The following is a 22,689-nucleotide window of genomic DNA, read 5'->3' on the forward strand; positions in this document are numbered from 1 at the left end:
AAACCCTGCTGTCATTCCTAACACACACTAGTGCGCATTCTCCCTCACACACACACACTCACTCTCTCTCGCTCTCTCTCACTCACTCACAAGAAGGCATTTCTCTTTGAACTGAGTGCTGCAGTGTGTTCAAAGCAAAGACGAAGGCAAAAATACGGGGGTGGCGAGGGGAGAGAGAAGGACACTTCAAGGTGAATTTGATTTCCACTTCGTTTTAACCCACACACACACACACACAAACACACAACACACACCCTGAACACACATACACACAAACACACGTGCTACCCAAGCCGAGCCTGTAAGTGAGCGCATGCTTGCTAAGTTTGGGCCAAACAGCCTCTAAAATACATACGTACAATAATCAATTCACACAGTAGAGTCAACCCAGTGTGTGTGTGTGTGTGTGTAAGTGTGTGTATGAGAGCAAGCATAAGCATTATAATCTGTGTCTTATACATATTTATGAATTTTGCTCATAACAGAGAATCACCTTTAAACTTTTCGCTATTCCAAACTGGCTGTTTGCGTGTCTGTGTGTGTGTGTGTGTGTGTGTGTGTGTTTGTTTCTCTGTGTGTGTTTACAGAATATGCATATTGAGTGTGTAGGAGCAGAGTGACTCATGCAAAGTTGAACCGAAGAGTGCAGAGTCCCACATTCATTGGACAAAACATCACAACAATACATTTGGAGCAACCATCGCACAGCAGAAACGGCTGTAACCTTGTGCGTGTTTGTGCGTGCGTGCGTGCGTGTGTGTGTGTGTCTGTGTGTGTTGGAACTGTGTAACGCCAATTAAAGCAATCAAGACAAGTGCAATCCGCCCACTGCGCTGCATACTGATCAGGCCGGGGGTACAACATGGCGACCGGGGCCGCCGTGCCACGCCACTCTGATCCCTGCGTCCACTTTTCCCACCAACGCCGACCACAACCGGGGCGTAAACACTTCACACCACTTAGCTCTGCCACGGTCCCCACACACACACACACACACACACACACATACACACTCAGGTTAGATGCAAACACCGACTTGACAGTATGACAAATATTGCCTTCCATCCAGAACGAATGAGGTAATGACAGGAGGAAAAAAAAAAAAGAAGAATCAACGGCTCATTAGAAAGATAAAAACCTCCCAAAGCCCCGAGGGCGAAAGAGAAGGGGAGTGGAAACATGAAATGAAAAAGAAGGGAGAGAAAACGACTTGAGAGACGACAAATCATAACAGCTGTAACTCAATTCGGAGGCCTTGCTGGAGATGGCTTTCTTCATCTCTTCTGCTCGCTCTCTCTCTCTCTTCATCTCCTTGTCTCTCTCTCTCCCCCTCACTGTCTCTCTCCTCATCCTGGATTCTTGGTAATTTTTTCCCACCAACCAATAAGCCATTATGTGGCAGTAATATGGTTGCTAATGGATGCACCGACCTGGGAGGAAGCACACGGCATGCCATTAGCCCAAATGCTATGCAAAGCTATCACAAGACACTTTGAAAATTACTCAGACTGAGTGGGCTTGCATGTCTGTGTGTGTCTGTGTGTGTGTGTGTGTGTATGCATGTGTGTGTGTGTGTGTGTGTGTGTGTGAGAAGTCTGCTCTGTATGAACAGGACTAATCTTCTCGTGATTCTTCTGATGAGTTTACTGTTTGGTTGGATAAATCCACATTTGTCTTTGGGCGAGTGGTGAAAGGAGCTCTCAGATCCTTCTCAAATCCTCGCAGTGAGGATACGTAAGAGCCTGTAAACAAGAGTGTCCACTACACAGAATGAAATCTGACTAGGAGGTAATTACAGTTCATCTACTATATTCAGATTTCACTCCATTATTTTAACAAGAAGTAGGAGAAATTAGCTTTGGGTTGCAGTTGGGCCACACAGTTCATTTCCATGTGTAAAACACAATGATGTTTCCATGATTTAAGACCAACTGTGCACGTTGTAACTGGTGGTTTGTATCGAGGGAACAACAATGTAAGACAGAGGGGGAGGCCATGTAAATTCTGACCTTGGGTCAGGCCTTTCTTTGACAAGCCTGAAGTGGAGACTTTGATTCTAGAAAAATAACCAGTTGCCGTGGAAATAAAGCCTTGAAGATGATCTCTCAGCGTTTACAGTTTCATTCAATTCTGCACACAATCCCTCGGTTTCCAAGTAAAAAGCACAACATGATCAGTTTAATGCATTGATTGGCAAATCATTTTCACTTTTTGGCTGAGTGTAGCGGTTCATATTGTTCATGTTAAAAAAAAAAAAAAAAAAGGCCTTTTACTTTCACTGTGCATCAGCTGGGACACAAGTCAGTGCTTACTTTTACAAGAAGTCTTTAATTACATCAACGCAGTAATATATTGTTTGAACAGAACATACCGTAAACCCTCTGCCTCTTAAAAGGTCAACAGTGATTTGTTTAAGATGGACGGCTGGATATTTTTCCGCCGAGGTTTTAAAGACGATATGGACTGAGAGAGACTTATTATGTAATGAAATAATTAAAACAATTAAAAAGCAGTCGGTCCATAGAGAAACGACGATTAAAACTTAATAAGAATCAATTATAACAACCAAACCTTACTCAGAACACACAGATACATTTCCAAGAATTAGAGCTCGTAAAGAATCCATTAAAAACAAGATGTTGTCTCTGAACAGAAGGGATATTGTTTCTTAATTTCCAGTGTGGCGTACTTGTCTGGAGATGGGAGTTTTATTTCAGCAAAAAAAAAAATAAAAAAAAATATAAAAAGAAGACACGCGTGCCGAGTTTTCCAGCCTCTCGGAGGTCACAGGTCGCCGATAGGCGGCGAGGACCCAGTGGAGGGACGGAGCGAGAGGGAGGAGGGGGGGGACGTGTTTAATGGCCGGGCCAGCTCTGACAGATGGTCGCACGCTTCCAAAAGAGCAGCGCGAGTGGAAAAGTGGGCCATCAGTGACCCTCACGGTGAGTGTGTGTGTGCTTACACATGTATGTCAGTGTAACAAAAGCAAATGTTGCACAGGCATTTGTTTGTTTGAGCCTGCCGTTATGAGCCGCTGCCAAGCGATGATAGTAACAGGCTGGCAGGACAGTAAACAGCCGATGTGGACTGAACAACAGGCATCAGAGCCTCCTCCTCCGTTTCCCTCCTTCTCTCCTGGTCAAAGGCCCTCATCTCGCCTCATCTTCGCCTTCTATTTGCTCTCTTCATCCACTTTCCAAACACCAGAAGCTTTTTTTTCTTCTTCTTCTCTTTCCATCTTGTTTCACTTTCCTTCCTGTGAACTCGCCCGAGCAGTGACAGGCCCACACACGGACCTGCGGAGAACCCTCCACCGACTACAACCTCCACAACGAACAGCGCGACCCTCGTCCTGCTGAAACCCCTCATCTGATCCCGAGTGGAACCAGAACCACAAAACCACATCTGCACCCTCCACTACACCTAAAGCACCCGAGAGGCCCGGCAATCTGGAGCATACAGCCGCAAGGAGAGAGATACAGGACCACACACACACACACACACACACATGTAAGATCGTACATGCACACACGAAGGAAAACACACATACACGTGTACATACACACACACTCTGCAGGGACTTACACTTTGTAACGTAAGCAATTAGCACTCTGCTGAACTGGCCTTGACATGAGCAGAAAGCTCAATTACATACACACGGTGCAAAAGATCATGCACACACACACACACACACATATGCGCACACAAAGGCGTAAACAAATACAAAACACTTTGGCTCATATATATATACACACGCAAACACAACACATACATAGGCACAAACATACACACACACACACAACCTGGCGGGCGTCCAGACTGAGCCTCGTAGCTTGTGTCTATAAAGCCCTGAGCACCATATCGACAACTGTAATAACTGTGGCTGGCAGGAGAGAGCAGATTACAGCAGCAATCATGGGCCCTGAACACACACACACACACACACACACACACACACACACACACACACACACACACACACACACAGAACTTCTCTGCCATTGTTAAAACTCATTTCATTTTATTGCCAATACACACACACACACACACACACACACACACACACACACACACACAGATATTTCTGTCTGTCTTGACACTTGTGAAGTTGTGATACTGTTGCGGCTGACACGGTGTTTAATGCTGACTGGACGGCCTCATGGTCACCGGCACCAGTCGATAGTCACCATGTTCGATTCCTGGTTACACACTTTACGATACATTGATTCACAATTGCGTGTGTTATTAATAGAGACTGAGGCTCCAAAATGTTAACTATTGACTGTTGAGACGGACTTAAAACTGAGTTCTTGTGTTTTCCTGCTTCATCAAGATAACAGACACAGAGAAAGTCGACGTGAAGAGCGAAGCAGAGGGCGAGGAGGGCCAGGCAGTCCGCAACGCCGTCGACACGGGAGTGAGCCAGTCAGTCAGCCGGTCACCGCAGGTCTATAACTGCAGCCAAGGCCACCGCTGGAAAATGAGAGTGGGCTATATTAGAGTGGAGAGAGCCGGCTGAGATTGGGGTCAGAGCTATATGGTGCACGGGCCAAGGAGAGGAAATATATAGAGAGGCGAGGACAGAGAGAGAGGAGAGATTTAAAAAAAAAAAACTGAGTTTATCTACAAGCTGAACAGTATTTTTAAACATTTTATATATGAATGTATTTCATTTTTTTGTAAACTTGAGTACATTTGACTTTTTTTTTACAGTTAAAATAATGCAAACATGGGGAAATCATCCACAATTTGAATTATTATTTAAACAGTTGATGCATATTTTTGCATCAAATAAGTTTATTAATTGCTAAAGTTTATTATTATTTCAACTTAAAGTGCTTTGCTACAGCTATATAAAGTCCATTCTCCACTGTGACTTGATTGTGTACCTGCAGCTTGGAGGAAATGCTCATTTGAAGTGCGGACATTGCACATTTGCAAAAAACTCCTTTTTCTTCTCCTTCATTCTCCACAATCCAATCACCTCCTCCCCCTCTTAAATCCTCCACTTCTCCCTCTTACCTCTTCCTTTCTCTTTCCATCGGCCCCCCGACCAAGGAGAAGCAATTTGCAGCCGCAATCCGTCGCTAATTCTCGCTCAGCGTTCATGAAAAATGTATAGCAGGCAGACTGTAGGGAGATGCAGATTGGCGCTGGGCCCTCAGCGAGAGCCCGGCTCTGCATTAATGGAACATTATTTTCGCTCTCACCGTCCCTCCATCCCTCCTCTGCATATATGTCTCCTCTCCTCTTCTGTTGTACAGTGTAGTTCACTATCTATCTATCTATCTATGAGTGTTTTTTTTTTGTTTTTTTTTTTTTTTTTTATTTTGCCGCCCCGCTTTCACAGAGTCTGATAAAACAAAAGCCATAAATATTCCAGGACTCGCTTGAATATTAGCAGCTTAAACAAGCCAAACACTGCTATCTGCAATCTGAATAACTCCGTGTGTGTGTGTGTGTGTGTGTGTGTGTGTGTGTGTGCTGGAGTGTTTCAGCGCGTGCATTTGCCTGTGAGCGCAGTGTGCAGCCGGCTAAACCTTCTCAAAGATAATAAGAGGAAAAAACTTTATCTTAATCTTTAAAAGGCACGACATGAAGTTTGAATCCAGCTGTGAAATGGGTCGTGTGTGTGTGTGTGTGCGCAAGAACGCATCTTAGCATGGATTCAGACACATTGGTGTGTGTGTGTATGTGTGTGTATGTGTGTGCGAGGATGTGTTTAAAGTACACATATCTTATGAGAGTAGATTAATAACAGCACTGTAATGCCATCAGGACTAGTCACAGTGTGGATCATGCATAATAAACCTCCCAAGGAGTTTAGACACACACACACGCACACACACACACACACACACACACACACACACACACACACACACACACACACACACACATCCTGTCACTATAGCAACACTGGCGATGCTGCTGCCCCTGACTTCAAAGTCAGATGTAATTTCAGCCTCCTAACAGCCAGAGGGAGCCATGGTGATGACAGAACGCTGCGCTCTGATGGCTCCATCGCTCCTCTTTATTCCTTCCACTCTTCCTCTCCTCCATTCCTCTCTCTGCCGCTTCCTTCCTCCCTTCCCTGCGCCGCTATATCCTGCTGGGAGTCCAGGCATCCAGCGCCGGACGTAAAAATAAACCCAGAAATGTTAGAAGTGGATGACTGAAGCTGGGAAAACAGGGGAGCGAAAAGAGACGAGGGAGTACTGAGGGGAGGAAAGCAAAGAGGAGATAAGGAGGAGAAGGCAGGGGGGAGGAGGAGGGGGGGGGGGGGGTCTTTTACAGCACATTTTCTTTCTCTCCGGTGCTTCTGTTTTTGTCCTCTATACCCAAAAGAGTGACAGGAAAAAAAGAAAAAAAAAAGAAAAGGTGTAATCAGCTGCAGAATCAGATCCGTCCATCCAGCTTCTGTCCTGCTTTACCTATCGTGGTCATTCACCCCTCACACCCACAGGTAACCACTGATCCACATCACGCCCCTCCACCTCTCACACGACACACAGCTCATACCAAGCTGTCATATTTTGGCAGATCGTTGAAAACTTCGTTTTCAGTGCTTTTGTATATATGCACAGTGTCTTTAAGCTACCTTTATAGGAGAAAAACCCAAATTCTCTCAAAATTGATCTATGGACTTTGCAAACCCCTGCACAGGGAGAACATGACAGCTCCACATAGAAATACCCACAAATCTGTGAATATAGTCGCTGTGAGGCAAAGTACTAACCCTTACACCGCCCAGCTTCAAATATTTATTGGTAGAGTCTAAATCTCCCCACATCCAGACACCGATATGGGAGGAGAGAAAGTTCCCACGACCCAACTATTAATGAATGTGAAATGGATGTTTCCAATCTCCAGTTCAGATTGGCTCAATAACATTTGAAGTCATTTTAACAGTTAATTTAAATATTAATGTGATAACACAAAATCACCATTCATAATGGAGGACCGGGAGCCAGAAGGGGTGGATCTGGCACTAATGTCTGGTGAAAATGAAACCTATATATCAAGCGCGCGTTTCAGATTTATTTTGGCGAGGCCGGAATTGATATGAAAGCATATTTTATCAAAAAGGAAAATTCAAACAAACGGAGGCGAGTGGAGCGAGCTGGTGGGCCGTGCCGGGGGTTTCATGTTTTAAGGACAACAGCGGATGTAACACCTAAAGAGTAGGAGAAAATCTCACGGTGTGTGTCATGTTCGCTCACTGTGTACGTTCAGCGATCCTACAGAGCGGCCTCGGCTTTCACACGCTGTCACGGCGCCGACGCTCGCGCCGCCGAGCCGAGCCGGACCACACTTAGCTAGGTGTTAATACCAAAAAAACGACAACAGAAAGCTGTGACACGCACATACCGCAGCTTCTCCTCACACAAAAAAGGAAGAATCCGGACAGGTTCTAAAATAAGAGGCCACATTACTTCGGGTTTTATTATACAGTCACTTTCGAAATTCGATTTAAAAGTCTGGTTTTGAAATCGTTTCCTCGGTTGCTTGTGTGAAAATGCTCCATTCACTCCCAGGTCCTCTGATCTCAAGACCAAATATAGAAAATGCAAAAACTTGCAGCTGATATCAGACAAGCAACCTCTTTAAACAGCTTGAAGAAACAGTTTGAAACCTAATTCTAAGTAACTGGTTTAATGAACAGACTAGTTTTATTGCTAACTTCTACTTTTGATATTACTCTTCCTGTTGTAAACCAATCGTGTCCCAGAAGTTATGAAGACTTTATGCTCGATTATCTTTGCCATGATGCCATCTTTGTTGTTTTGCAAATTGCTGCATATTGAAATTTTGTTTTACAACTTTCCTTGTCATGGTCTATGGATAAAAACAAAGTAACTTACAAGTCACTACAAAAAAAAAGGGATAATTCACTTTTATAATGTGAAATTTGATGTATTATTGCGGTGCAAATAATCTAATTCATGCATTATGGTCATCTTACAGTCAGCCAAACAGTGATGCTCTCATGCTATTTTGGTCTGTTTGAGCTGATCATTCATTCTCACGTCTGTTTTTTTCCAACTGCAAAGGCTCTCACAAGAAGAAGGCACTTTTTGGGAACAATGCAGAACTCGGCATAACACCTGTTCCTGAGAAAGGGGGAAAAAAAGAATGGCGGCAACACAGCTGAGGTTAAAAAAACAAAGCATAGACATCACTTATTAAAGGTAAAGTAGCATTTGATTCTGGCTATGAGTGCAGCACAGATAGAGAAAATGAGCAAAGGCCCCGTTCTGAAGTGACAATGAAAAACTTTCGCAGCGTTCTGGACGTCTGTTTACACGGCAACGGAATTCAGAGCCACTGACAACGCAACTTTCTCTTGAAAAACTCTTAAAGTGGAACTGTTCAGAAATGCTTTGTGCAAACGGGGGAAAACTGCAGCAAGCAGACAGTCAGTGTGTTTGGAGCGAGAATACAGTGTGCAGCATTATTCCTTTGAGACTCGGTCATATTTACAGTGTCGTCCGCTTTCTCATGCAGCATCCAGCCCGTTCCAGAAATGCAGATTAATGGCGGGAGCCACGCTAGATACCTCCTCTCCTCTCTCCTCCTCATGTCCTGAATCTGAACTAGTTCTCTAAATCTGACAAAAGACACCGGCCAGTTGGGAAACTGATGAGCTAAGAGCTGAGAAGAGGAAAAAAAAAAGAAAAGTTGCAGAGTGAAGGAGGGGGAACATTTCTGTCCTTCTAGGGTCAGCGCTCGCTCTCTACCTCCTCCTCCGCCCTTATCTCCCCCTCCTCCGGTTGGTGGAGAGGCGCCAGTGAAGCCGGACGGGTGTTTTCTTAACCAAGTTCATCCCTCTCCATTTCCTTTCCACTCTCAAATCATACAGCCCGACACACTGGGAGCGTACGCATGTGTGAGCATAGAGGTGGGTCAGAGTGCTGGAGGAATGCTCGGACACACACACACACACACACACACACACGCACACATGGAGAGGCTTACTATCTGCCCCTCGCTTCAGTCTCCCTGTCAGGGATGGCTGGACGTAAACATGGAGCGCCTCCCTCGCCGTCTCAGCGTTGTGCTAGCGCGGCTCCCGGGAGGCGGAGCAGCGTGGAGCCGTCACATGTTGCCATAAGACAAAACTCAAAAACCCTGCGAGCGAAAAAACAAACTGAAAAATTTTTTCATTGATCCCCATAGGGAGATCGTGTTTTGGTGTGTGTGTGTGTGTGTGTGTGTGTGTGTGTGTGTGTCTCCTCTGCGGGGGATGAGAGTGCAGCGTCAGCTGCCGAGGAGAGCTGGGAGGGAGTCGGTGTCCTGCTACAGGGCACTTCAGCAGTTCAGAGATGGAAAACATGGAGCGAATCGATCCTTTCTCCTCAAAATCTCCTCACTACTTGAAAACTCACCTAAATGGCATCACGTGACATGTTTTTATCTCGAAATGTGAAACAAGGAGCAACTAAAATTCCTCTGCTCTTAGTGAATGTGAGAAACTAAATGCAACCACACTGAAGTTCCCTGTAATGAAGAAACATTATCAGTTTTACAAATGAACACAACAAGACTCCATTAGCAATAATTACATTAGTATTCCCATATGTGGAAGAGTGAAGTCCATCAAGTATAATTTCATACATGTGTTGCCTTTTAAAGAAATTTCTTCATAATGATATTTAAGTGTTGTTTTCTGTTGTCATGTGAACGTTCCCAAATGGGACTGTACCGTTAGTAACTTTCGGAGTTTCCAGCTGCAAGATTGCTAAAGGATTCGCAAACACGTCCAAATCATGCTGTGGGTGCAGAGTATCTAGACTGTATTCAGTCAAATAACAAAAAAAAAGAAAGTTCTATAGAGAGTAAACAGAAAAAGAATAAGTAAACTAAGCTACAATTGGATGCCACAGTGAATTAAATCTCACATGACGTGCCTTTAAAGTCTGGAAACCGCCTCCATCTTAACTGATATTCAAGCCATGTTTTAACGCTGCTACAAATATTTAGGAACACCCTCAGAATCCGTCCATAAATCTAATTTTATTTGCGATATCATCACCTGAATCCTGCAGGTTTTTGATGATGCGGAGAGATGAAAGACCGGGAGAAATGTGCCCTGCAGATCAATTCCACTTCCGATGCATCTGTGTTTTCATGCTGTAGGGGAACAAATGGTAAGCCCCGGCAAAAACACATGTTCCCAGCTCTTGAGGATCAAAAAAAAAAAAAAAAAAAAAAAAAAGAAGAAGAAAAAGTATGCGCGTACATGAAACTGTGTGTGAGTACTAAATGATTCATGAGGAGCAAACGAAAACAGGCCGGCATACAAGCGGAAAAATAGCCTGTCTGCATTTTAGATGAAGTCGGGGTCTTCAGACGGGCTGTGTCATGATATCCGAGTCTGCGGTGCAAACGGGGCAGAGGTGAAAACACCAGTAAGGTGTGTTTGAGGAGTGTATAAGCATCAGTAAGGACAAAATAACCCCCAGTTGTACAATAAATTACAAGATCCTGTAACCGGCAGCATGTGAGTGACACCGAATCAATCACCCAAACTCATATCAGGCCTGCAGGTTTAAGAGTGGCGTGGCCGTGACCATCCCCTATACCTCAGAGTGTGAAAGCGGCTGCAGATTAGCTGTCCTATTCTCAGAGCCGCTATGCGCTCGCAGCAGCGGCGGTGGCGGCGGCGAGCTACTGTGGCCTTCAGTGCTGCTGTCTGAGCTAAGAATAGGCTGCAGGGTCCAGAGAATATCTCGTCTCTGAGTCTCCCTGCCTCCCGCTCTCCCCCCACAGGCCCCGGAACTGCAGGGAAAAGAAACGCACCCGGACATGTGACACTTCAATAGACGCAATTAATGGAACTACTGATGATGTTTGCCGCACATTCTCAGGCTGAGACGCGTTTTCCGCCATCACTCTGCCTCCTCTTCATCTCCCTTGTATTCCCTTGCTTTCTTGACTCCCCCAGCCTCCTCCTCCTCCCCCCTCCCCCCCGTGTGCACTAATGTGGAGGCTGAATGTAACCCTGCTGGATGACATTACTCTGCACTGCCTGCTGGCCTGTCTGCCTGCCTGGGGACTCTAAAATAAAACACAGCAGTAGGGAGGGAGAGAGAGAGAGAGAGAGCACATACTGTATGGGCAGACTGACTGACATGCTCTGATAGAGCACACACACACACACACACACACACACACACACACACACACACACACACACACACACACACACACACAGTGTGTGAAAAACGGCTTGCGAGAGGACAGAATGTGCATGAAAGTATGTGCAGAATGTGTGTTTGCGAGCAAGAAGGTCCGCTGCTGTGTGTGTGTAGTGTGTGTGTGTGTGTGTGTGTGTGTGTGTGTGTGTGTGTGTGTGTTTGTAGCGAGGCAGAGCGATGGGAGGGAGGGAGGAGAGGGTGCGAGCCTCTCCAGCTGTGCCCTGTCAATCATTCATGACCTAACACTCGGAAAAACAGAGGAGGGCAAGGTGGACAGGAGACAGAGAGAGAGAGAGAGAGAGAGAGAGAGTGTTTCTGGGCTTTTCTCTTCTTCTTCTTTTTTTGTTCTTCTTCCTTTTGTCTGATGGAAAATAAGTCAAGGAGGGGCAAATGAGCACGGGAAGACGTACACGGGTGGGTTTTTTTTGTCTATGTGTATGAGAATCCGCGCGCGCCCGTGTGTGTGTGTGTGTGTGTATGAGAGCGTGCGCGCGCGCGCTAGTGTGAATAACACACTCCTGGCGGAACCCCATAGCCTGAATTCAACATCCCTCACCCTGAACAAGTGACAAAAAGATAACCACGTTTCACTTCATCGCTTCACGCCCTCTCTCTCTCTCTCTCTCTCTCCCTCTTCCCCTCGCACGCTTTCCCCTCTCTCATCCTGCTCTTCACCCCTCCTCCCCTCTTCCTCACCTCACCCCCCCTCCCTCCCTCCCTCCCTCCCCGTGGCTCTCACTCTGTCTTTCCACATGGCTGGCCATCCTCTCCCATGTCCCAGAGGATGGGAGGCTGCGCGGCAGCTTGGCAGGCTGTCAGGGGAACGCCGGAGAGCAGGGAACATGTAGTGACTGGAACGGGGGGAGGGAGGGAGGGGGGGAGGGTGAGGCTGGAGGGGGTGGGTGGGGGGGGGGGGGGGGGGGCGTGGGCTCCAAACTCCTCACCTCACAAACCGTAACACCGGCAGAACCGGCTCCGGCAAAAGATGCAACGGCCTGACCGAGGGCGAGAAAACACTCAGCTCTCACTTTTTTTTTTTTTTTTTTTTTTTTTTGTGAAATTTCCCCAAATACCAGGAACTCCGGTGCCACACTGAGCTGGAAATAACAAGGCAGCAGACGACACAGTGTCGTCCCGTGCCAATCCAGCTGCAACACGCTGTCAGCAGCTAACATGGCACCTTTCACGGCCCTGTAATTGCCGCACGTCCCGGAGAAATCTGGGTCATTTCGCAAATCCGTCACGTTCCCCACGTGACAAATCATTAAGAAATGTACCAAACACATTACTCTGCAAAAAAACACACTGAAGTTATCATTATTTTTGTGTAGAATCAAACCAGACGTGTTGGCAACAGGCGCAACTAACTTTTACAATAAATTAAAAAAAAGCAAAAAAAAGAGGCAGCCGGCCAACTGTTTTTAATCTGTGATTTCTCTTACAAGCCATTCATCTTCTCTAAAAGAGAGGAAGAAAAAAAAGATCTTCGCTCTGGTGTTGGCACCTGCTCTCATGACTGTGAGGAACTGGAGGAACAGGCTCGCCAAGACCCGAACCAGCCTGCAGAAGATAAATACCGCCACGTGAAATCCGCGTTGAGAAATGAGGCGGCGAATGCTAACGTGGGTTTAAATTGATACGCCAGGAAGGCTGACGGTAGGCAATAACACAGAGTCTGACTGCTCACATCAAAGAGACAATGTCTGCCATTGAGACGCCTGTAAAAGGTCAAATCTATACAACAAAACCGCGGATGAACAGGGAGACCCAGGAACTGAATGCTAATGTCAGGCTTTCAGTTTTCACATCACTATCAGGACCAAAGCTATATAAAAATGGAAGGTCAAGATAATGATATATTACAGCAGGCTAATAGCGAGCATAGAGCAACCTTGATCCACAAACTACTAAAGGAGACTGTTTACATAAGATCCTGCTAAAAAGCGTGCTCGTGCAAATAGACTGTGCTTTTAGTCAGCTTGATCAACTAATACCATTAATGAATACTGCTGTAAACAAGAGTATTGAGATGACGGTTTTATGTGCATTAGACCATGTTTACATGAGGAACATCCACTGGAAACTGTTGTTTTCTGCTTGTTTGCCTTCATTCAGCATGAGATTTTTGAATGGAGCGATGACTCAAAGGAGGTGGACGTGTTGGAGGATGTTATCAAACATGTTAGATAACCACCGCAAAATAAATCCAAAGTTTGGCAAAATTTGAAGTACAATTCCGAAAATACCAGAAAGTCCACAGATACAAGTTGTGGGGAGCCAGCCAAGGAAATGGCAGACCAGATCATAAGCAAGGCAAGTATTTTGAGACGTACAGCCCACTAACCGAATAGCATAAACTCCTATAATCCATATTTATGGACTCAAAATGGATAGTGTGTGTAATTTTGTATCATTTTTGTGTTTTTGTTTCTGAATGGTTTTGCACTATTACAGCAACATTTTGAAAACAATGTCCATTAAAATATATAGATGTAGCTAGTATGTTGGGCCATTAGAACGACCAACAATGGCAGGTACATGGACATCCGTACGGACAGAAGACAAAGTTGTATTGGTATTACGGTGACTGTCGACTACATAAGTCCAGGAGAATATGGACATGACACTCTGGAGGCCGCCATTGTTGTTATTACCCATCTATTTACTCACCGCATTTGCAAAAACTTACATTTTCCTCCATCTAAATGGACACGGAGTGTTTCAGAAAAATCGCGTTTTCCTCTGTTTCCACGGAGACGGAGTCGGAGTATTTTCGAAACGTTCCCTTCTCAACACGATGCAGACATAAACCAATGTCAGTCTATACAAAACCAGCGATGTGACAGGCTGCATAAGCAGCATAATGCCTACATGGTGTCTCACGGAGTCTTTGTATAAGTGGAGAGATGAAATGATGGTGATTGTATATTAACAGCAGCAGATACTGTACGGCGATACGCAATGCGAGGCATTCTGTATCTGCAATGCATTATATTTTAAAAGGCTCAAGGGGCACTGTGACTTGCATTTGTGATAAGTAACTAAAGCGCTTTCTCCCTTTGGTCTGCCTTCAAAAATCCCGCCACATCACACGGCAGACTCGTCCCAAAACAACAACATGACACTCCGCCGACCCGCGCTCCCTCCCTCCTGACAGAGAGAAAGGGAGGGAGGAAAAAAAAAAAAAAAGATGACAGCAGCTTTAGATCTGACATCAAACGCCGGCGAGAGAGTGAGAAAGAGAGAGGAGAGCGAGGGGGAACGGTTACATCTCTGCCGTGACAGCTTGCTGGAAGAGCCTGGCGAACGCCGAGAAATTTCTCCATCCTCCCTCCCTCTCTCTCTCCCTCTCTCTCTCTCTCCTCTTCTATCTATCCATCGCTCCCTCTCTGTGTCTCTCATCAAAACTTGCCGCCGATTAGGATCTCGGCGAGCCGCGCGCTCTGGATGGGATGTGAAAACACACGGAGAACCCAAGGGGTAAAACGCCAGGATTAAAGTGGTGGGGGAATATGGGGTGATAGTGGTGGCGGTTCAAATAGATCGGCCCCCGCCACTGCAGCTGCTTGTCTTGCTCTCTTGCTCCGGATTCACACATTGATACATCAAGGCCATTTCTCATTACAGCACGAGGGTGGGGGGGTGGGGGTGGGGAGCGGCGGCGGCGGCGGCGGCGGGGTTGAGAAAAAAAAGCTTTCATGATGCTACTTTAGAGAAAGACGGAGGCGAAAGGGAGGAGGGGAAAGAGTGTGGGAGAATGAGAATGAAAGAGAGAAGAAGAAATGCCGAGATGAAGCGGATGACATGCTATTAGTACGTTATGGAGGAAAAGACGGAAGAAGGTTGAGTGATCATGCACGAGAGAGAGAGAGAGAGAGAGGAACAGGAATCCCTTGAAAACTGACAGATAAATCGGTGCTGATTGGAAACAAAGCAGAGTCAACCATCAGCGTGCGTTGAGAGACAGAGGACGAGCGGCACGTTCAGCCCTTCAAAGCGGCCGTATACGCACAATATTATGGCTTAATTGGAGTTCATACACTTAATATAGCTTCTCCTCGCAGTTTATTCCTCCACTCCTGGGGCCGCTCCAAAGTATCTGGTAAATTAAACCGCACACACCTCAAGCACTGCCAATATTTGCGCCCATTTGCAAATGTCTATTTATTCTATTCTTGAAAGTGCTGAGGAGCTGTAAGGAGAGTAAAAAAGCGATTAGCTTAGCCAAAAAAGCTAGAGCGGCCCACACCTTCCTCTCTCTCTGTCGTTCTTCCCTTCATAGATCGTCCTGGTCTCACCCATTTCTTCTCAATTACTCCTCCAGTCAACCTGCTTCACGGTTTTTAAGCTCAAGCAAACAAACACAGGTTCGATCGTGGGACAGAGTGTGTGTAAAGATGACGTCTGTGTGTGTGTGTGTGTGTCGAGTGGACCAGGAGTGTCAAACTCATCTCACTGAAGGAGCTATAGGTGGCTGAACAAGTGAAAAGGCATCGTGATCACCTATAAACTACAATGAGTTCACGTGTTTTCATTTGCTCTAGTGCCAAAAGATGAAAGTAAATAATATAAAATCCATAATTAATTAAATGTCTTCACAAAACCTGAAGTGGCTGAAAATTTCATGGAAAAATTACTGCAATTATTACATTTTTAACAATGTAAGCTGGAGTGTTGCTTATTTATCTAATTATTACTTCAATAACAATTTCTGTCAGCTGTCAGTCACTCACCGGCAGACTGGAGGGGCGGTCCTGAGAGACGCCGTCCTCATTGTTGGCCTTCCCAGAATTCCCTGGGGCAGGACCCCTGATGCTGTAGTTCTCCTGCTGGGCCTCCTAGAAAGAAGAAACACATCGTTTTTTAACACAAACATCACACTGAGGCACATTTTCGCTTCTTGCAGATGTCAGCGTAGGTCGACCATGTGAACTGACAGTGTGTACCACATTCTGGCATACACAGAAACCCGCAAAGACGCTGAAAACTGGGGTATCGAGAATTTGACACGAGCGACGACTGATTAAAAAGAAAGGAAATGAAGAAAATCCTCACATTTAATGCAGTATCAAAAGTGCTCGGGGTAATTACCAAGCAGTCTTGTTACAACATGCTGCGTTCATGAACAGGTTAAGAATAATAATTTCATGGTTCAGCTGTAAAATACCAAGCCTCCAGGACATATTTGTCACAAGTCTTTGATATACAAATTTGGATTCTCGCTAAATATAGAATTCTCTCCGCTGCCGTGATTCCAAAAAGGTTGGGACGGTGTGTGAGATGTAAATACAAACAGGATGCATTGATTTGCAAATCTCATAAAGGGAGGATTTCATTACCAACAGAGCACAGAGCGAAAACGAGATGTCAAAAATGAAAGAAAATCCACCTTTACATCAACAATACCGTCGTATTTTGATACGAGTGTAATGCAGCAACTGAAAAAAAAAAAGAAAAGTTGGCAAAGATACATCTTCAAATGAGCAGCTCTTCTTATAACTGTATATAAACTATAGTTCCACCTAATCGCATTTCACTTGTGAAGGACACGGCTTCTCTAGATTCTAAAAACTGAGGTGAGTTAACTTAATCGGGATCAAAATACTCTTTGTCACAAATTAGCAGTGTGTCTCCACCTTTACTTTGATAAAATATCTCCTTTGAAATGGTTCAATGCCTTTTCAAAATCGGATTATTTTCCTTGCATTGTGAATTGTCTTTTCACTGTATATGTCATTCTTTTTTGCTTGCAGCCATCCAGAATGTTACGTCTCAATGAGATGAGCTGTGATTGTCTGTAATGAGCTTTAATTTTTTTTTGTAACATTCCCAGATCCTAGGTTGGGAAACACTGCTAAACCAGTGTGTGTGTGTGTAAGTCTGTTAAATTTGTCGAGCTGAATGAAAAAGCTCCTTTTTTATACTAAACATTTGGTCCCTCACAGATTACACTCCTTCAACAACACATTCTGCCACGATGACATGAAGCTGAAAGTCTGGGAGAGAGAGAGAGAGAGAGAGAGAGAGAGAGAGAGAGAGAGAGAGAGAGAGAGAGAGAGAGAGAGAGAGACGAAGGAAGGAGCAGTTGGAGCGCTGAGCGTGTCTTAGGTTTACACGGCTGTGATACACACTCCCAGATTCCCGGTTTAGATCAAGTTACAGCACAAAGAGGCATGTTGCACCAGGAAATACACACACACACACACACACACACACACACACACACACACACACACACACACACACACACGCTGTTACAGTACATCCAAGCACGCAGCCATCAGCACACCATACCCACCAATTCATTTCAACCAAATCCCAGCCTAACCACCCACTAATCCCCCAAATACACACACACACGCATACACACACACACACACACACACACACACACACACACACAAACACACACCAAGACACACACTCAGCCCTATTGTTCAATCTAAGTCATTTTCTTTCCCTCTGTAATCACAAGCCTATCTAGTGTAAACCAATTTTCTCCCCATTGTCGGAGGTGTTGCCCTCTCCCTCTCCCTCCCTCCGCATCCCTCCCGCCTTCCCTCTCCCTCTTCTTTTCATTCACCACGAAGGTCGTTCCTCCATCATGTTAAGCGTCGGCAGCACAATAGCAACTTGTTAAAGAGCTCTGAGTGGAAGGATTAGTGATAACTGATCAGCAAGACGCGGCGAGAGATCACACGCGAGTGCTCGTGCATGTATATCACACACTCACACACACACACATAAACTCGCACAGTGAGTCTTCAGGTTTCTACTTTCAAAATCCATTTTTTTCTTCCCCCCACAGTTTGATTTCTTATCTGTTGTGTGATTATACTGTAGTAGGTGGGCAATATTCCTGTCAGCTAGGTGATATAATTTTATAGCAGGAGATAATCCTTCACAGCGTGAGCTGTATCGCGCCAAAACTGATCTATTATTAGAGCATTAACTGTGTAATAATTTGTGCATCCAGGGTATGAGCGATGCTGAGATGATGCAGAGCTTTTGTAGATGCCCCCCCCATCCCCCCAACATCTGATACCAAGTTAATTTCGCCGAGATATTTAAGCGCTAGCTGCAAGGTTACTGTCCAACACACAGTCGGCGCAGTTTTTAACTGACAAAAAAGTTAATGTATTCATTCATCCATCGCTAAGAGTAGGTAATGTAATACCGTGAAATGCCCTAGAGTGGTCCCACCAAATCCTTATTTCAATTACTAGCCAATTAAATCACCGAAGTACTAATTAAAAAAAATTATATATATATTTTCTATATATATTGAAATTGTTCACCTACGCTAATGTTTCCTGAAAAGTCAATAAAAGTGAGGGAAGTGGAACCTCTGGGCATTCCGGTGGTCAAAGCACAGTTCTGAGCACCATCCGATCTTCCTACAGTTTCGCGTGCTCCTGAACGCATCGTTAAACGTGTATCGTCGACATTGTTTCAACAGAAAAATACAGTAGAGGAAGAGTGAAAATGGTGTTTTCTCCAGTTAGTTTGTGCGTATTGTTTGACTTATGGGCTCAGTTTACACGCTTTAAAGTGAAAATGGAAAACTTTCACTGCGATGAGGGTTCGTTCACACGGCAACGGTGCTCAGAGTCACTGAAATGCAACTTTTGAAAATGACTTTCAGTGGCGGGGGGGGACGCAACATTTATGAAATCATAACCAGCCTTTCCGGCACATGCGCAAAAACAGCCGATGGAGAGTAACAACAATGGTGGCCTGCGGAGAGTCATGACTCAGAGGGTCAGGGTGGGGGCGGGGGGGGGGGGGGGGGGGAATCCGGTGGCACTTGGCTGTGGTTCCCTCACCGGATCACATGTCACGCCAGACGTGGGCGGCTGCAGAGAGGCGCTTCGCAACATGACCACACCAAACAACAGAGGAGCTATTAAAAAAAAAAAAAAAGGCCCTCAGCCCTGAGCAAGCTGTGTGTGTGTGTGTGTGTGTGTGTGTGTGCAGCCGCCCCCCCCCCCCCCCCCCCCCCCCCGTGTTTATCAAAGAGGGGAAGGCAGGGGGGCACGATGGAGGTTCTCCAAGCGTCAGGCTTGTATTACGCGGCCGGTAGTGTTCCGTTTGAAGCGGGAACCTGGCGTAGACGCAAGTACTCCTCTCCAGGTAAATAAAGGAGGGAGGAGTGGCGGCGGGAGGTGGAGGAGGAGGAGGAGGAGGAGGAGGAGGTGCACGGTCACTTTCTGATGCACGTGAGCCCACAGATTGAAATCCACACAGTTTCATCACACAGAACTGAAGAACAGAAGCTGCTGACCCAAGTCCAATATTTACTCAGACACCAGTGTGGTGTTTGTGTGTGTGTGTGTTTGTGTGTGCGTGTGTGTGTGTGTGTGCTCCAGGGGTGGGAAGACTCCGTTTTAAGTGGGTCAAAGTGAGGTTAGCTTCATACTACTGTTTACACTCCGATTCTTACATCATTACTGTCATGAGTAATGTGGACGGAGGGGAGAGGGGGATGCTGGGAAGAAGGAGAAAAGCTTTAGGGAAAGGAAAAAAAAAGATGAAGAAAGAGAAATGACAGCTTAAAAAAAATAGAAAAAGTGAGCACAAGAGAACATCAGAGGCAAATGAAGGAGTGCTGCGAGTGCATCCTTTCATTTGAGTTTTTTCCAGTCCATTGTCTCAAAATCCCATTTCCCAGCTAATTTAGAAGCTTCTAAAATACACTCCACTCCATACCTTAAGCCTAAGGCCACAGCTAATCCTGTCTTCACACACACGCACACACACACGCGCACGCACGCACGCACGCACACAAGCAGACACGCTCATTCATCCTCCGTGCTTTTGAAAAGACTTCATCTTGGCATAGTAGAAACGAATGAAGGATATTGAAGGCAAGCGTTTGAAGTACATGAGGGAATGCAGGAATCAAACTGTGAGTTAAATGCTATTAGACAGCTGTGTGGAGAGGCAGTGTAATATTAGATTTGATTGAATAGATGACTGCTGAATGTGGTGTAATATATAGAGCCGGAGAGGCTTTATGCGGACGTAAATCAATATTGCAGCACCACCTTAATCCCAGCCACTCAGGAGCCGGGCGGCGAGCGTGGAAACCATTCGGCGCGGTCGCGCCGGCTGCTTGGCAATATGAGACCCGCGCGTACCTGCTATCTAAAGTAGCTTGCATAGTCCGACTTGTAATTTAATCACCTGCATGGTTGCATTACATTGTCTGTGTGTTTTATATTGTTTAACCCAGCAGGGAAATTCTCTTTTTCACGGAAAAGGAGGTCAAACGCGGTGTGCTCCAGCTACAATTTTATCTGTCTAGGTCACCGCAGATTACAAAAGAGTAATCACGACACACAACTTGCAATACACTTTTCCTTTATGCTGGTCTCACACCTCATTTAAGTAGGTTGTGGAGGGTTTTAACACTCGGTTGCACTCCACCTTCTCTCAAGGAGGTGAGCTGCCGCTTCGCTTTGCTTGTATGATTTTCCAAAATGAAAAGGAGCAATGCAACAGGGGAGAGAGCAGGTTTGGTATTCTGAGGGAGCACCAGGAGGAGCTGGGTCACTCTTCTGACACGGTTTGCAGTAAAACAGGACAACTTCCATCGCGTTTTGAGTATCTGTTTACAACGGTGCTCAGAGTCACTGAAAAGGCAGAACTTTTTCCAAACGAACCGACTCCATCTCTGGGGAAATGCAATTTTTCTGAAGCACTGCTTCTGCGCATGCACACCATTCTTCATTAACACTTTCATTTGTTTTTCACATTTACAGCTCTAACCTCCACAACATCCCCCTGATTCTGATGTTTCCTGGAGCTGCTTTCTCTGCTTCACCTACCGAGAACGAACCACTAATCCACCGGAGCACTTTGTATCAAAAGGAAACCAACATTTCCTGTTGCTGCTCTCATTTCGGTGAGTTCTGTCTGTTCCTCTGCTGCTAATGGCTGGAGATAAGTCGGTCAAGGTCACTCTTATAGTGTTTTAAGGTTTGTCTGACTTTTCGTTCATGCACCTTTTCACTGTTTTTAACCGGACTTGAACATGTCTGTCTCCGGCTTCCTAATTTCTCCTATTGAAGTCATTTTTTTTTGTTACTACATCCAGTGTTCTGCTTTGCTTTATTAAAGGAGCAAAATTACTTCCTCCTTATCTCTCTTCTGTCCTAATTATTGTAATATTTTCCCTCCACGTCCAGTCCCCTCCCTCCCTCTCCACGCCCCTCCTCTGCGTCGCTCCTCCTCCTCCGTCCCCCGTCCGCTCCGTCTCCTTCCTCTTGATCTGTCCCGTTTCCCTATCTCCTTCTCCATCCTCCTCTACCTTCCTCCACCCTGATTCTCCTCATCAATACCGCCCCCTCGTCCCCCCGTCCCTCCATGTCTGCACTCCACTTCTCATGACTACCAAATGAATTAGCCCCTCTCCACACACACACACACACACACACACACACACACACACACACAGACTCCTTCCTGCACGTTGGCAGATGCACATCTCCACAAAATCTGACGCTAATGCCATTAATATTCATTAAAAATTAAGCTTAATTGCATGTCTTTAGGAGAGGGGCCCATATCCGCTGCAGTACACACACACACACACACACACACACACACACACACACACACACACACACACACACAGACACACACACACACGCACGAACGCGTGTGCATGACCACCCCCTCCTGCCAAGTCACTCCAGAGTAGCGGGAGTCTCAGATGTCCACGTGTAAAGCTTTGATATGTTCACAGTGTCAGATGATGTGAGGTTAAAACAATGTGACGCAGTGTGTGTTTTAAACATTTCTGCTCGTGTGTGTGTGTGTGTGTGTGTGTGAAGGACCCCTAAAAACGAGCTGGAACCACACTGAACATGTTTTGTCTCATGCCAAGTAGTGATTTTTAACTGAATGTGGGACTTCCTCATGATGTTCATGTGCGTTTGATCAATTTGTTGATGACAGAAAGAGCAATTAGACTGATCGAAATAATTTAGATTTAAATAAATTACCTTGTTCTAATGCAGAGATTTGTTTGAATGTTAAAGTTCTCAAAGTTTCTGTCATTGATCACACAATATATTATAGCAAATGGGAGTTTGCATCCATTAATTGTGCTCGCTGGAGGCTTTTAATCTGCTAAGTATTCATATATAGATGGAAACTGTGACACCTTTTTTTGTTATTTAAATTTGCTTCGATAAAATTTACAATAAATTATATTCGAAAAATATGTTTTGATAGAGTTAAATAGTTTTGCCCTCGGTTTTTTTTTTTTTTTCTTTTTGCTGTTGGGATAAGGCATATACTCTGCACAGCAACAAAGAAAAGTCTAAATTTCAAGGTTAATATGTGACTATTTTGCTGTTTCGGTCCAATCAAGATGAGTCTGGGCTGTATGTGGCCCCTGAACTAAAATGTGTTTGACACAAAAAATAAAAAAAGCAAAGCAAAAAAAAAAAAACTCCCATGTATCAGGAATGCAGGAATG

General features: G+C 45.3%; 1 protein-coding gene across 1 annotated transcript in view; it reads right to left on the reverse strand.

The window, feature by feature from the left end:
• The window catches only part of arid1b (AT-rich interactive domain 1B), a 203,333-nt gene that overhangs the window by 112,071 nt on the left and 68,573 nt on the right, over positions 1-22,689 (reverse strand). The window contains 1 exon segment of the mRNA XM_030117633.1: positions 15,935-16,039. Within this exon segment, the coding sequence (XP_029973493.1) occupies positions 15,935-16,039 (105 nt within the window).

This window comes from Salarias fasciatus, chromosome 19 (assembly GCF_902148845.1).
Source record: "Salarias fasciatus chromosome 19, fSalaFa1.1, whole genome shotgun sequence".
NCBI classification, from domain to species: domain Eukaryota; kingdom Metazoa; phylum Chordata; class Actinopteri; order Blenniiformes; family Blenniidae; genus Salarias; species Salarias fasciatus.